The sequence below is a fragment of the Sparus aurata genome, chromosome 24, assembly GCF_900880675.1.
Source record: "Sparus aurata chromosome 24, fSpaAur1.1, whole genome shotgun sequence".
In the NCBI taxonomy this organism is placed as follows: domain Eukaryota; kingdom Metazoa; phylum Chordata; class Actinopteri; order Spariformes; family Sparidae; genus Sparus; species Sparus aurata.
In genome coordinates this window covers 12,831,356-12,848,234 of record NC_044210.1, presented here as the reverse complement: position 1 = coordinate 12,848,234, position 16,879 = coordinate 12,831,356, and the positions used below count along the sequence as shown (strand labels likewise).

The window sequence follows — 16,879 nt, the reverse complement described above, 5'->3', positions numbered from 1 at the left end:
GTGACTCGGCAGCATTGGGACGAGGGAGGGGGTGATCCAGAAGAACCTGAGCGGCTTGCTGCCGGTGCGTGACTTCCGGCTGGACCCAAGCCTCCTGTACTCGCTGCCCCTTCTGGCCCTCAGCCCGAACCTCCTGGTGGTGTGGATCTTCCTCAGCGTCGCCTATTTCCTGGCCAAGCTCCGCTGCAGCTGAGCGGCCGTGAGCCGGAGCGACTGACTTAAAACGTAGCGCAGGAGTCGTGGGAGTACTCCACGCTGACTCCGAGGGTGTTTCTGAAACTGTGCCACTGTCCTGTGAGTGTGTATGAAATTCATGCACACTGTCCCACCCTGACTAAGGGCTTAACTCATCTGATGCCCCATTTATGAAGGGCCAGGCCCCACCCTCCTTTTTTTGTTTTTTGTTTATGGACAATTTTTTGTTTCCAGCTTTGAAAAACGGCATATGTTGGGCCTGGAAAACTATCAAACCTAATTATTTTGTCTCACTTTAGGTATGATGATTTACTTTTCATAGGTTTGGCGTCAAGACTGCATCCACACTAAGCTGGCTGAATCTTAAAAAATGCTATTTCCTGGAACATTTCATGAGAATCTTTTGTCCACACAGAGATCAGCCAATCGTCAGAATGAAATGTTGGCATTGTTACGTTTCACAAGTGTTTCTACAGTGTGTGAAGATGGCACACGAGTTGACTTGAGGAGGTATTTGTTATGGGGAGATAGCTGCCAAGCTAGAGACCACTGTTTGAGAGGGGTACAACCAAGAAACAGGGCAACTTTAGCAAAATGTCCGGACCTTTTGTGGCAACTGAAGTCTTTTCCTAACCCTAACAAAGAATCGTACTGTGGCAACATTTATTCTGGTGATAGGTTGCAGAAAATGAGCATAAAGCAGACAGTTTACAGTATCCCTTTTCTGAACATGTGGTTTATGATGTTAGATAAGGGGAATGATATCTAGGGCTGCAACTATCTATTATTTTCACTTTCGGTTAATCTTTTCGTCTATAAAATGTTCAGACAAATTGTGAAAAATGCTCATCACAGTATTCCTTAAATCTTACTTTCATAAATGACGAGGTAAAGCAGCAAATCTGCGCATTTAAGAAGCTGTAACCAACAAATGTTTGATATTTATGCTCGAAAAAGTTACCAAAATGGTTGGCAACTAATTTTTTTTCATCAATTTATGGAATAACCAACTAATAGTCGCAGCTCTAATGATATCAGTCCTTAAAGGAGTATTCACATTTTTTAGTGGGTAGCGCCCTCTCGTGACTCGATGATCTGTGCGACTTCTCTGCGTTAGTCTTCGTTGTATAAATGTGAAACACAGGCCAGACGTGACACCTGAGTTGTGAATATGTACATAAAACAAGCAGATTATACTGTATATAAATCTTGCTTTCAGGAAAGAGTTATTGTTGATAGATTATTGTTGATAGTAGCCATCATAAAGGGAAAGTTATCATTTTAAGCTCCGCACAAACAGCTAAGCTTGTTCCATTTATCGTTGTCTTCCATGAGCTTTTGCACCTCACGAGCAACAGTGGAAGAAAGCTTTTATTTTATCGCCAAAGTTAAGTAAGCTAACTTCGGCTTATATCTATTTTTTTAGGCAGTATTTGCTTTTTTATTTATTTTTAGGTCTTCCAGTTTTTTTTGCTTCTACTTCAGCCTTTTGCACCTTCCAGCAGATCTGGGTCACTAATGACTTCTCACTGACTCTGTTAACCTGCAGTATTATATGAATGAATTGATAGAATAGACCTATTTATTTCTTATGGTGGATTAATCGAGGATTTAAGTGTCTGAAGAGTGTATTTGTAGCCCTGTTTTCTCAGAAGAACATGAACTGAACTCTTGCTATAGACATGAATCATCCGCACCCCCGTATTCATTTGGTGTTTTAAATACCTCACATACCTTGTTTGAGCAAACAAAGAGAGTATAAAGTTCAGGGATCAGCATGCATGACTCATTTCATAAAGAGAAGGAGTCGTGTGATCGAAGTGTAGCAGAAACTGTACAGACGGATCCGCTCTGACATTAACCGTCGATCCTGCAAGAAAAATAATATTTGACCTCGTCATGGGAAGTGTGCGCGATAAAAAGAGGAAAAAGCCTCTACAGCAGAGTCTCCAATAAACGATATGATGAATAAAAAGTGTAACAGAACAAACAGCAAGTTTCCCTTCCTCTGTAAACCCACACAGGTGATTTCATTTGGCTGATTAGACCTCCGCTCAGGACTGTGTGGGCATGGACAGGTGGATCCAACCAGAAGTGACTACACCTGTGTGGGCGCTGATGCAAAATCAAAAGAACAGTCAAAAAGTGCAAGAACAAATATTCAGCTCGCGTAGACGTAAGAAAATCACACTGGATTCTATCAGTCTGGAACTTGACACCTTAATGAATAAAGACACTGATGTTTATTTCTAGTTAAATTAGCATTTAGTTCTCTAAGTGGAATAAATAATACAAATGTATAATCATTGTTCTGTTTCTGCCTTGAGTGCAAATCAAGTTAAAGGAGCAATTCACCCAAAAACGAAAATTCAGTCATTTTGACCTCCAAAAATAAAAAATGTAAACTAAAAAAGTAACTGAATAACAATAATAACAAACATGTAAAATGTCTCCATCAGCTTTAATTCAAGTCTTCAAGCCCAGTGATCCCAGATTGATTTTAATAGATGTTATTTAGAAGCGACACTTCTAATAATGCCTGCTATATCTTACAAAACATTGCTCCTTCCTTTTAGTGTCTTGAGCACATTGTTTTGGGGAAATCACAGCTTGTGGTAATCAGTTTATTGCATTCTAATACAGATACTACACATAAATTGCAACGAATATTAAGAGTTTACAATAAAATGTTTCGAGAATATTAAAACAATCCGTCTTATCTTTCATCTCCTGAGGCTTTAACAAGATAAGTGGAACTCAGTTTATGCAGGACTATTACCAGGATTACAATAGTACTACACAAAGTTAAAATGTTGTTGTGACAAAGTGCAAACTAGTGGAGATATTTATATATATATATTTACCAAGTGTACCTTTGGTTTACAAATGTTTAAGCAGTGTGCTAACTAATAGCAATCCGGTGTTAAACTAAAAGCTTCATAGCATCCGTACAGTGTTGTTGAAGTGAGTATTTTTCCCTGAAAACATGTTGTTTTTTAGCTCTACGTGGTCTTGAGCTGAGGTATTATTTATGGGGTCAGTTCATGTATAAAAGCAGTGACATGTTTGATGTTGTCAGTGCTTTTATACTGTCTGAGATTGAACATCTGCTTTCACCTGGAGGGCGGTAGCAGCCAGCGATGGCGCTTTTCAGACACTTAAATCGTCACATCAGTTGCAGCAAGTCAGAGATTTCAACCCACGTCTGCTCCTCAGCTTTTCATGCCAGTGCAGTGATGATCAGCTCTGTCTCGCCAATTGACAAAGTTGAATCTTGGTGTTTTTTGAAGGATGCAGTTTCTAATTGGCTCATGATGGAATGTATGATCGTAGGATCTTCAGGGGAAACGTGTGTGAATATGCAGTGTAGTGCCGTCAGTTCTACACCCTTTAGAGCATTTATGTGTACCGGTTTACATTTCTACAGACGTTAACGTTGTCGTAAAACAAACTGGTAGAGATCGCAGCTAGAACAGTTGATATTAGCTTTATAGAGTCTTACGGTGTTGAGCTGCTCGTAGTGACGTTGAACGAACAAGGAACGCATCCATGCTCGTGCCAAATGCTTTAGTCGGGTTTTATCAGTTTAATTGGGTTTTGTCAGATCTGTGTAAAGGAATTAAGTCAGAAAAGATTTTACGTCATTCTCTGAGTCTAGTCTACTTCCGTGTTAGTTTATGTGTCATAGAATAAAGGTGACATTGAAATTGTTACTTGTTTTGCCTGACCAAGAGTCCATAACCCAAAGATATTTAATTTACTAACATATATAACAAAGAAACCAGCAAATTTTCACATTCAAGTAACTGGAACCAGTTAATTGATCGATTTCCTACTGGCATTGATACATTTTTGTCAGTCAATATAATGAGTTAATTGTTTTCTTTTCATACAGTTTCCTAGAAGCTTCCTAGCATTTGCTTTTTAAATGCTAAATACCCAAACAGTTATCTTTCTTATATGGTTGTCATGTTGAGGAAAAACAATTGTTTTAACAGTTACAAGCTCACAGTCGTGTATCAGCTGCTATACAATCAGTGCTCTTTAACCCTAAATGATATTTTCTGCTCAAGTATAAAAATTGAAGGACAAAGACCTCCTGAAAGTACTGAACCACTGTTCAGCGAGGAACAGGTTTGGTGTCGACCGTAGAAAATGGTCAAGTGTGGCAATGTAGAAAACTAAAGAACTCGTTCGTTGGAGTAGAAATGTGGGTGAAACCAAAAAACTTAAGAAAGTATTCGGACGGAGGCTGGACTTCCCTGTTATGGTCTGGAAGAAACAATCGTGGTTGATTGTGTTAAGCGCTTCTCAACATACCTGAAGAAAAGAAACCAATCAATATCTTTGCCTGTGAAGCTAAACGAAAGCACCACTCGCCTCCCTGGAGTTTGTCGAGGCTCCATCTCATTTAGATCGACCCAGTAAGGAAATGGATCAGACCAAAATAGCCTCCTTTGGGAGTTTATCGTGCTCTCGTGACCCCTAAACATTCAAACACACACTACAGTATAATGATCCCGCATACTGTAATGTCTCTTTTCTGCTTCAACTGAAGGTGAGGGATGGAATATTGAATATGTCCCTGTCAGTAGAAACACAGTTGTTGTTAATATTGACGTTTCAGTTTCTGTCCAGATTAAGAAAATAAGCTGTAATGTGTTAATTGTTAAGCCTCAGATGTGCCGGTTGGCAGATTTTATTATATTTGGAAAAAGGAGAAGTTGGCTGTTTCCACCTGTTTTCAGTCTTAAGTTAAGCTAACAAGGCAACCAGCTGCTAGCTAGCTGTAGCTTCACGTAAGCATTAAACTTCAAACAGGGGGAAACAGCTAGCCTGGCTCTGAGCAACTCAGAGAAAAACACACTAATAAGCACTTTAATCTGATTTATTTGTGGTTTTACAAGCTTAACGTTAACGTAACGTTAGCTGGGCAGCTAACGTTACCCTAACGTAGCGCTGACGTTAATCCCAGACATGGGATTGCAAAAAAGTTAACTACCAAATGTCTCAAGATGTTTAACAAGTTATAACTCACTACTGATTATGTTACTCTGCCATTTCTTTCTTGGAATATTGTGAATTTTATCAGCTTTTGAGCTACTACCTCTGAGAGACAGAACGTATATGTTGATGTTTATTTTACAGACGTAAAAACCTATTATATTATTAATCTAATATACAAATAGATAAAGGCATATTCACTGAGCAGCAGGGATGTAGATGAATGTGAAAATGTGCTTAAAAAGATCCAGTGAAGTCATATGTTTAAAGTGCTTCCTAAAATATTGATCAGAACTCATTGTCCTTAAAGAGAAACATCTCAATTTAGCCTTTGTTTTGTTTTATTTGTTTTTTTTATTCATAGAATCCAGATGTATCAGAGAATATATTTCTATTGCTGTACATAAATTGTCTTTAAATGCTTGTATTGCCTAAATGCTAACGTTTGCTATCTCGTCTTAAGTTATTTCCTAGCAGAGAAAATATATACAGATAAATATATGTAAAAAAATACTATATACAATGTGATTATTATGCTTGTGCCACGTCATGCTGTTGTCACTTTATATCACAGCTCGATACGTCTGTGTGACACGTTGTAATACGCAGATTAACTGTGTCTGCTTCTGTTTATTGTGAGTTTTCTGTTGATTTAATCACTTCTCGTGCTCTTTTTAAAGAGTTTTTTAAAGGTGTTTTAATTCTAGAATCTGACACAGATCTTAACTCACGTTGATGTAAAACCCCTCCGCATACAATCACAATCAAAAGTGATTTTTATTTTGTCTTTATTTGTGTCTTTATTTATCAGTGCTTCTTCCTCAAAGACTCATCAGCAGTTAAATGTCCGAAAGCTTTAGCCTTGCTGCGGCCCATGTTGCTCCAAATGTACCCAAAAAAACCCAAGAAAACCTCCAGTCAGTGTGTCCCTGAACGCCACACTCCTGCTGTAATAAACGTCTTCTGCCTCCACCTGCAGAATATAAACAGACTCCGGTGCAGTTTGTTTGTTCTTATCGTCTTCTTCTTCTTCTTCCTTAACTTTTAACTGCTTTTCCTTCAGCTTCTCTACCACATTTGTTGACTTGTGTATGAATGTGTTGCACGTTTTCTCCAATGTTGTGTTTGACTAAGTCTTTATTGACACCTACTGGAGATCAGTTTGCATTACAACGCTAAATCTTGTTGGAAATACATTTTGAGGGGGCTGCTGTGGCCATTTAAAGACAATTTAATATGTTACTTGGTGATTTAAACCTACTTACCATGAAATTTGCAGACCTGTAAAATGAAGTGTCAGCTGACTTTATGGATTACTTGAGCAGAGTCATTTGTTGACTATCGTTGATCAGAAACTCCCCAGCAAAGCAACTATCATTTTCAAAGCAACTGTTTCAGCGTCATTCACAATAAATCAATCATCATTTCTGTCTGTGAACCCCCTCCCTACCCTCCCCGTTCTGTCTCCTCAGCGAGGGCTGCCGGAGAGAAAATACTGTGAAGAACGTCGGATGCCGAAAGTACGCTTTTAACTCCCTGCAGCTCAAGGCCTTCCCCAAACACTACCGACCGCCCGACGGCACCTTCGGTAAAGTCGAGACCTGATCAGACCACGACGAGCTCTGCGCCGGGGGAAAGTTACCAATCGATATTTATTGGACAGTTTGGGTACAATCAGAGATACTGTGTTGAGAAACTACCATCATGTCTTCTGGTTTCACAGGTTTTAGATTAGATTTATCTGGAGGTGAACAGTCACCACCTTCCTGAAGAACCTCGTAGATTTCTAACACCTTATTATAACAACTGTTCCAGTTCTACAGTAGTTCCTCGTGCCATGTTGTGCAGAACACACAGACACACAAGACTGTTTCCTCTCGTAGCAGAAGTGTAAAGCTCTTGGGTTTTTTTATTTTTAGCACAGAAATGTACGTGAACAGCACTGCCTCACCCCTGATCGAGCACTGATATAATCAGGATCAACCACGCAAACATGTATCTTCATGTTGAGCAATGGAAAATAAATATATTTGGTAGTCCATTGTCAGCCCAACAAATTATTTACAGATTAAACAGGAAGAGATGACGCATTTTTGTGGGGACTATTTCCAGCTGCGGATGGATCTACATTTATAGAGCGCTGCAGTGTGGCTCATTATGTCATCGTGGTTTCGGTGTTTTCACAGGAATTTGCCGACAATATAAAAATGTGACATTGGCCTTATTTTTAGACTGAAATGATAGAGAGTTGTCAGCACATCCTGTGTCCACACGTAAACGTTTTATTTAGCTTGAAAAACACAGCGATCGGACACGTGTAGCAATATTAACATCTAAGAAAAACGGTCATCCATCGCTAGAGTTAAACCCGCCGACTAACGATGGTGCTCACCTGTGTATTCATCTAACAGTAATGTCTTTGGTACATACGCATCAAATGAAACCAGAACAGGTAAATAAAAGTATTTGAATAAATAAAAAGGTCAACCCACTTTTCTAAATAACTGTTAAATATGTTGAAATGACAGGAAATCAGTTTTGTAATTGGTCTGGCAGATTTGGTTCCTCGTCTTTACCATTTGTGGCATTTTATTCATATTTTCAGCCACAACACTGAAAGATATACATTGTTCTCACCTGATCCTGGTGCAAGCGCTGTGGGCATTTCATTTATTGAGGACAAATGGGAGCTTTTGTTTGTATTCTGTCACTTATTTGTAGTTTATTCTCCCCTCCCCGACTGCCTGCAGTGACCGACATGTACCACACGGTGGAGTCACTGCTCCTCACTGTGAAACCACATCACTGCTCCTTCATGTGTGACTTCATGCTGAGGTGAACTTCTTACTGTAACGTGAACCACACTGTCAGATTCGACCGCTGATGGCAATCCTACTGCAGACGACCTAGAAATACATGTACCGCTGTTTTTACATGAAGCATCAAAGAAGCAAAGAAGTCCTTTTTTTTTTTTTTTTGACATTTTATTTGAGATAATAAAACCTCCTGCCAATCTAAGGAGGTTTTAACGTTGCTGTATATTATAACTTGTCAATATATGAAGCTGAAATAAATTTAAAGGCTTTGTGTTTGTCTTTTTTTTTGTTGTTGTTGTTGTATAAATGGAGGTTTTTCAAATTAACACCACACATTAATCAAACAATAGAGGCTGACAACGATAACGGAGTCGTGAACATTATTGTGTTTTATCCAGTGGGATTAATTAATAGATAAACCTGTTGCATGAAAAGAATGAAAAATGTAAACTATACTTTTTTTATCGTCAATCACAGGCTTTTAAACTCTGTGTGGGAGTGTCCTTACAGAGTCGTTGGAGCCACCTGTGGGTCGTTGGTCAAACCGGCCTCCATGTGGGTTGTTAGTGCAAGGTGAGCTCAGGTGTGAATGGTTGTTAAGCTGCCTGGGGAGGGGAACTGCATTGTAGGTGGGTGATAAGCAATGTGTTAGTCCACCTCTTCTGTTCTAAGACGGTCGTTCCAGTTTGACACTGTTTTCCTCAAAGCAATGATTCGTCTCCTTCAGATGTGAGTGGACGGCAGAGTCACGACCTGAGGAGTCGGCCCTCCTGTGTTGTTCCATTCGTTTATGGAGAGGTTGTTTTGTCTCTCCAGTTCTGACTGCGTTGAACAGGATATAAACTACATCACTCTGTCTCTGTCTGGGTGTTTTGTCCTTAGGATGGACATGTTTCTTCCTCGGCGTGTTGGAGGGTTTAAAGTGAACCAGGATATGATGGTTATTAAAGATCCTCCTGAGATTCTCAGATGTTCCCACAACATAAGGAACAACGTTGCGGTTACGTTTTCTCGTCTCCTCCTCTCTGTCTGCTCTGGATCTTTTAGAGGTTCTGACAAAGGTCCAGCCCGGTGGTTTAAGGTTCTGATGACCCCCCCCCAGCTTGTGCTCAAAGTGGGTGATGAGAGTCGGACAGCAAGAATCTGATCTGTGAACTAACAAAAGGTCTTTGTCTTAATTTTTGACCTCTCAATCTGCTAATTATGACTTTTTAATCTAGTTGGACTTTAACAACAAACAACAAAGACCCTGAGTTTGTTTCAACACAGTGTAACTTGCTGCTCTTTGTCTCTGTGGGATCCATTTCATAATGTTTTGGCCCGTTGACAGACCGTTAAGTGTTGCTAACATGTTAACGTTCTGCATTATGACGCCGTGTTTCTCCTGCTTGTTGATGAGCTATGTTTGGAGTGAGTATATTTTAGGTCAAACTTGAATCACGATAAAAGTCATTCAAACAGCTCGAGGCGTGTTCGACAGTCAGAGAGACAGCTGATGTTTTTCTTCCCTCTTTCCCTTTTTACGTCATATGAAAACCTGAACAAATTGAGATAAACCGTCACACATCTCAATTAAACACAGACGGCCTTCGATGAACTGCTGCTATGTTTTGAACAGGCTTATATGGCGCAGTCTGCGGCGCTCGTCAACAGTCCACGGACACAGTGGTTCACAAGACGCTTCGCCAGCATGACCACCACTTTCTTCATCGGCCAGATCATCGCCATCGTCTCCCTCTCCGCCTTGCTGATCTTCGCCCTCGCCAAGCTGGTTTCCCGCCAGGGCTGCAGCCACGTGTCGGACGGTTACGGCCGCGCTGTGCTGATAACGGGCTGCGACAGCGGCTTCGGGTACCAGCTGGCTCGATGTTTGGACCACAAAGGGTTTGTGGTCTTCGCCGGGTGTTTGTTTCCAGAGGGAGTCGGTGCCCAGAGCCTGGCCAGACAGTCCTCCAGTAATCTGAAAATCCTCAAGCTGGACGTCACCAACGATGAAGACATTCAGCAGGCTAAGAAGATCGTCCAGGAGAGCCTGCCAGAGAAAGGTGAGAGGTCAGCACGCTGTAAAAAAACATGACCCAATGTTTCTCACATTTAGCTTTAAGAAATATGGATCTAAAAAAGTGAATATTTTACTTCTTAATGTTGTTGTGAAGCAATTTAGTTGTTTGTTTTTTATTTATAGAAATTTCAAAATTTGGTTTGTGAATGTTGTAGTTTGTATTTTGGTCTCTTAATCTTATTTTGACCTAAAAATGTAAAGTTAAATATTGTCGATCTATCAAACTTATTTTTATCATTCCTAACTTTTCATCCTTCCTTAACATTTATATACTAAATCCTAACTTTGAGTTAGAAAGTCAACATTTTATCTCAATCTTTATCTTAAAGTAACCTTGGAATTGTTCAGTCTTATTTCACAACTTTACAGTTTCAAAGTTATGACTATTTCATCTTGATTTATCATGAACACTGTTTTTTCCATTCATCTTTTTCTTTTTATCCCTTTTATTGCATCTCTTACTTCTTACTCACTTTGTCTTGTGATTAGTAACATTAGTATTTTTACTTTATTTTTAGTACTTTTAACTTACCCTTCTGGGGCGGCTGTAGCTCAGTGGGTAGAGCTGGTGGACCAGTGATTGAAAAGTCGCTGGTTCGAATCCCGGGTCCCCGGGGCGGAACTGAGCTACATGTTTAAGTATCCTTGAGCAAGATACTGAACCCCAAAATTGCTCCCGATGTGCAGATGGCACCCTGTGGGGCAGCCTCTGCCATCAGTAAGGGTCCTGCGATGAGTTGGTGACTCATCCAAGGTGTACCCTGGCCTACGCCCATCGAGTATCTGGATTTGGCCCCAGTAACCCCGCAACCCCCTTGAAGAGGTGACAAAGCGGTAACATCCCTGACGGAAAAAGCGGGAACGGAACTTCCCTTTCTTTTCCTGGTGTTTTTGGACTTCCATTAAAAAATGAAGGGGAAGATTCTTAAATGCTACTAAGACAGTTAAAATTGTGACTTAGTATCAAATTCAAACTAGAACACGATATTTTCACTGTAATTTGTTTTGCGGATTGGCTTTAAGAGTGGCTAACTGCCATGGAGTTTGTGTCCTGAAGCTTCGTCAGACACAGATTGAATTATCTAGTCACGGTTGCATGTCTATTTATTAAAACAGAACCGTGTGATCGTGTGAATTTTATACTTTTTCAGGCCTGTGGGCGGTTGTAAACAACGCTGGAATCTCCGACTGGGCCGAGATCGAATGGAGCACCGTTGAAGATTTCCACCAGATGGTCGACATCAACCTGTTCGGCGCCATCAGGACCTCCATCGCCTTCCTGCCTTTGGTTCGTGCCGCTAAAGGTTAGATAAAAATTCAGCCCCATTTCACTGTTTCCTTCCGTTCTTACTGCAGTGATGTCGGTGTAAACATGGATGTTTTGTCTCCTGACTGCCACAGGTCGCATGGTCTACATGTCAAGCATCTTTTCCTTCTTCAACTGCCTGAACATGGGAGCGTACAGCGTGTCAAAGAGAGGACTGGAGGCGTTTGCAGATTGCCTGAGAGTCGAGATGGCCAGCTTTGGCGTGAAGGTACCGCGACTTCGCACAAGACCACAAACAAATGCTGTGACACTCTGATGCATAAGGCGAGACTCTGTGAGGAAGCCTGTGGCACGAGGTCCAAACAAAAAAACAATTCCTCCTATTTTCCAATTTCAGGCTCTTCTTCCTGTCAGTCAAATGAAACTCGCAGATGGACGGGAAACTGTTGATTTTAACAATAGTCTAGATTGTGTTACAGAAACTGACCTGATGTAAGACTTTTTTTTTGTTTGTTTTTCCACTCGTAGGTCAGCATCATCCAGCCCGGCAACTTCGGCCGAGCCACCAACATCCTGAAGATTAAAACAGGTTTTGACATTTGGGAGAAATTGGATAAGGAACGAAAGCAAGTTTTCAACCGGCAGTACGTCGACCTAGCCAACGAGTACTTCGTGTCATCATGCAGGACGGGATTCGAGAACCCCGACCTGGTCATTGACGCGATGATGCACGCCGTCACGTCCGCTCAGCCCAAGTACAGATACCTGCTGGTCTCTGTGACAGACATGTTCTTCTTCAAGCTCTTCCCTCATCTCCCCACCGCCCTCGCTGACGCTGTGTTTTCTTTGAGCTCCATGTACGCTAGAAGACAAGAAATGCTCTACGCTAAATAGGAACAGCAGTTGAGTGGAAGTGCCAATGTGACTTAGAAGGAAGAAAAGAAAATGTTAAATTAAATCTGTTATTAACTTACAACTGTTCTGAGGTGAAAATTAAACCAGTGTCACTGATACAAAAACTGGTGTCTTCATAATTGTATGTGCGTGACAATAAACATAATACCATCTCTATATTAGCTGGAAAATTGTTGCTAATGTGCTATTAGCATATTTTAATAAAACTGACAAGAGTTCATTTTTATGTACTTACATCAGATATATACATAAGTTTTCCTTACGTATACTACAGTCGAAGTTTATGTGTTGTTTAACTAGCTTTTGGATTTGAATTGCTTTCCATTTTGTTGTTTCTTTTAGTTTTTTCCGAACATGAGTTTACTTCTTTTAAATGTACCTAAAAATACAATAAAGAAATATTTAAAAATAAACCTAGTGTAATCCTTTAAAGTTCAAACATAATATATACATTGGAGACTATAAGTATGATAAGTTCACTTAAAGAAACATTAAAAGTATACTTGCAGTGAAAATTCAGAGTATTTTATTGTGGGTATACTTTGTTACAACAGCGGTACAGCCACATATTTTATAATATATATATAAATATATTTATATAATGCTTGTTACATAGTGACACAAAAAAGTTACAGACGTAAAGCAGATCTTCTATAAACAGTAACACAACAAAGGGAAGGCAAAAACCCAAAAGGCATAATATTTACTATTAACATTCGATGTTTTCTTTCTTTCTTTCTTTTCTTTCAGCTCCCTGCTGGTGAGAATATGAAAATGCAATTTTAAAGAGTTGGTTCAACTAAATGTCCCAAACAAAGGATGTTCTCACTTGCTTTTAGATGCAACTGTTTTATAATACTAAACTATACATCTAAATTTAAGCCTTTTTTGACTTTTTATTGTCAAATTTCACAACCTCATTTGTCGTTTTAACATTTAATCATGGCCTTTTTTTAATCTTGTATGGTAAAATGTGATTATACTTTGTTTGCCATTTTCTCCGCTCCGCCATTCGACACCATCGGGCTGATTGGAAAACATTTCTTGTCTTCGAGCGTACATGGATGCACAAAAAATGAATGAGACACAGCATTTAATCAGTGTGGTAATTTGCCCATTGAAAGGTTGATCATTCAGTCGTTTGTCAGCCCTGAAGCAGGAGACACAAGAAGTTTTTAATTGTGAAAGCTTGCAGTGAAAATGGTGATATAACAGAATGTACATGTACAGTTTGTGGAAGAAAAACCTCCTGCATCCTTCTTTTGCTCCAGCTGCACCACAAAAGCCTTCTGTTAGCCTGCAGTTAGCGTGTTAGCATGTGCACCTTGTTGGACCACCTGTAGGGCCAGTTGGCATTTTGTTAGCACGTTAGCATGTTGTTAGCCTGTTTGTTATGATCTGGCCTCAGAATATCACTTAAATTCAAATTCACAGCATCTTACCTTACCCATCATGCGCAGGCACCACCAGTTAATCAATCTCTAGTTGTATGAGATATAACAAAGGTTTGTTTGTTAGTGGTGGTCACATGACTCGCTCTAAAAGACACAACTCAAAAATGATTTTAAATATAAATGCAAATGTATTTTATTAATTCATTTTTATTACAATTAATTTTACTGTGGTTATTCAATGTAACGTTTGCTTTTTTTTGTTTTGTTTGAGGATATTACCGTTACTAGCTTAGAGACTGGAGACTTAACTTGGACTTGACCGTTACAGACTTTGGACTTGACGTGGACTCTTGCTTAGAGACTTGAGACTTGACCTTCAGCCACTTTTAGAAGTGTATGATATACTATCCTCCTTTCAGTTAGCAAAACTGGACGTTTTTTGGTTTCTAGCAATCTTCAAGGACCGTCCCTCAGGCTGTGAAATTAAGTTTTTATTTTTCTTGGAAATCTGGTTCCCAGCCATGCAGGACGATTCATGGAATAATATACAAGTTAGTATAATTAAACATGACTTCCAGGAGAACAGTGAGTCATTTATTTTGACCAAAACTCAGAAATCCTTGACACTCAAGAACTTGACCTGTAGTCTAGTTCAGAGACTTGAGACTTGTCTTGGACTGTTTTAAAGATTTGGGACATGACCTGGCCTCATCTTTGAAGGGTAGATTGTGACGTTTCCTCTCTTCCATGAGGTTTCGTTTCTTGAGAACTTTAGTTTGATATCAGAGGCACGATGAATCATGAGGTCGGATGAGGTCTGAGTCATAAGTTCTGGGTTGAGCGTTTGTATCCAGGAACTTCTCTTTCAGAGAACTCAATAAATAACATAAAGTGGTTTCTCAGTTTTTATCTCCCAAAAAGCCAACCGCATTTAGGCATTTCACACTTTAATAAGTTTCACAAATTATGGTGCCTTGCCAGTTTACAAAGTGAGAGACTACTGTTTGGGCCGTCATTTCAGATTTTACAGATTTAGGGTTTAATGCGCTACAACAACTACAACAACACAAATATAACCCTGGTACAAAAGAAAGAGTCTAGATGATGATCTCAGTTGAGCTCCAGTTGCTTTGAGGTCTTCGGGCATAGTTGTTGTTGTGCCTGACATGTTTTTTTTTTTTGCAGACTTAAAAAGGCTTAAAATCACCTTCTCCCTCACAGAAACGCAATAATATGTGAACATTCGATGTTTCTTTCTTTCTTTCTTTCACACTTTCTGCAGCGAATGTGAAATGATGTTTTACATTGTTCTATATGGTATCGCATTATAGAGTCATGCAGGGACACTCACTTTAAAGGGCTGCAGTATGTTGCCTCTCAAACTGTGGCGGCACAATATTAACGGGCTGCTCTCACAAACAAATTGCAGCTTCATATAGATATATACGTATAGTTAACGTGATATAGTTAGGTTTCATGTCACAGTTCTCCAGGCAGAGTGAGGACATGACCTTTCAGAGTGTCTCTTGTTGTCTCGACCCCGCGCTGCTACACCCAGAACATCTTCCTGACAAAAAGTGGCATTTGCAGAAGCGTGTCAAATTTAAAATAAGAGTATGACTTCCTGAGGTTAGTCTTGTTTTTTATCGGGTTGAATCGTGTCATTCTTCAGAGTTGCGTCGGGTGATCACTAGTGGCTTTACAGTCAGTTCATCACAGAGGGAATCACACTCTGAATCAACCGCGGCAACAGTGTGAAAGTCGAGCAGCAGGCGCCATCACACACACTGGTGTCTCGTGAAATACGTCTTAAACGGTACAGCAGTTCTGGATGGTCGGCCTGGGTTAGACAGACTCTACTGCCAGCCTGTCTGTGATCATTTAAGGTCTGATGTTGAATCAATATGTCCGCTCATTATCTCCTCAGCCTCATGGAGATCAGGTGGAGTTTCGTAGACCGCAAAACATTTCCGGTGCGTCACAGCGAATCAGCGATGCGACATTCGGTTAATCAACTGAAGCAGATGGGGACTTGTTTTATAACGCAAAAAACCCCCCCACATGGATCATCTCTCTATAAAAGCAAGGAATCTCTGTCTGTCTGTGTGTGTGTGTTCCTCAAATATCTCTGAGGATCAGGATCAGACTGACCTGAGACTTACAACATGGCTTCTGCTCGGTTTGAGGGTGTGCAACGTCGGATTTGTTTGGACTGCAATGATACCATTAATTAATTATTTCATAAATGCTTTACCAATTCCGCTAGCATTGTCAACGTAGCCACCATAGCCACGTGCGCACCAGAGCCAATCACTGCACACCATAGCCACGTGCGCACCAGAGCCAATCACTGCAGAGCTCAAGCCCACGACATACCTTAAGAAACAAGCGGATTTATACCTGCAGCGGCACGAGCTGGACCGGGATTGGCGGTTCAGTCCCGTTCTGTTCTGTGCATCTAAACTGACTGTTGTGGATTAATGAGACTAAACGAGTCCGGACCGAGTCTGTTCGGGTCTGAGGAGATCCGGATACGCCAGGACAACAAACTGGAATCGGAATCCGTGGATGTTCGTGTGTAGCTAGCTGCTAGCCCTACCCCACCCACACGGCCCACCTCCCGAGGCGACGGACCGGACACACCGGCACGTCCAAAACCGGACTTAGGGTAAATAATGTCCGCCACGCTTTTTCGCGAACATTGCCGTCACGTTTGCTTTGTGTCTGGTGCAGGAAGAAACGGTAAAAACGGGGCTTTTGTCACGAAAGTGTCCAAGCAGCAAGTTTGGTTGTTGAGGAACGGGAAGTTGTGGGAGGGACGGAGGCGGATGATTGACAGGCAACGACGGTCGGTGTAGAGACAGCAATACTGAGAGTTGAGAGATTTGTGACATTTAGCGTGTTTGGAGTGTATAGTTAGTGTGTTATGTAGTGTTTGGTGTAGTGTGTTTAGTGTGTAGTGGAGTCGGTTTTTTTGTTTAATGAGTCAGAATAATGAGAAGATGCTGAATGTGGAGCAGGCAGTGCAGCTCTTCATTCAGCTGGAAGGAGCTCAGGCAGACCTGAGCACTGCATGCATTTAAATGTAAATAGTTACATATAACTTTGTAAATTCTTAAAATGTATGCACATATTTAGCAAACAACAATTTATATTTGCATTATAAGTAATAAAAAATGGTTTGTTAAACATATTTGTGGTTTTCACAGTAAAAAAATCTAACTTT

The 16,879-nt window shown here is 40.4% G+C and overlaps 2 protein-coding genes across 20 annotated transcripts in view; both read left to right on the top strand.

Annotated features, from left to right (window-relative positions):
- Positions 1–8,287, top strand: part of LOC115576940 (inositol polyphosphate-4-phosphatase type I A-like) — a 42,452-nt gene extending 34,165 nt beyond the window's left edge. For 13 of the 19 annotated variants that reach the window (XM_030409615.1, XM_030409620.1, XM_030409619.1 and 10 more), the window contains one exon: positions 13–6,190. In XM_030409615.1, the coding sequence (XP_030265475.1) occupies positions 13–193 (181 nt within the window). In that variant the 3' untranslated portion in view covers positions 194–6,190. Of the gene's footprint in view, positions 1–12; positions 6,191–6,671 lie in introns of those variants that run through there. The other 6 variants (XM_030409632.1, XM_030409630.1, XM_030409631.1 and 3 more) reach the window with 1 other exon arrangement.
- Positions 8,288–8,655: 368 nt separating this feature from the next.
- On the top strand, positions 8,656–12,523 carry LOC115576942 (D-beta-hydroxybutyrate dehydrogenase, mitochondrial). The gene is made up of 5 exons (XM_030409633.1): positions 8,656–9,129; positions 9,634–10,060; positions 11,229–11,381; positions 11,479–11,612; positions 11,873–12,523. Exons 1-5 carry the CDS (start codon positions 8,806–8,808, stop codon positions 12,236–12,238), a joined length of 1,404 nt encoding a protein of 467 aa, XP_030265493.1. The 5' UTR covers positions 8,656–8,805; the 3' UTR covers positions 12,239–12,523.
- The last annotated feature ends 4,356 nt before the right edge of the window (positions 12,524–16,879 follow it).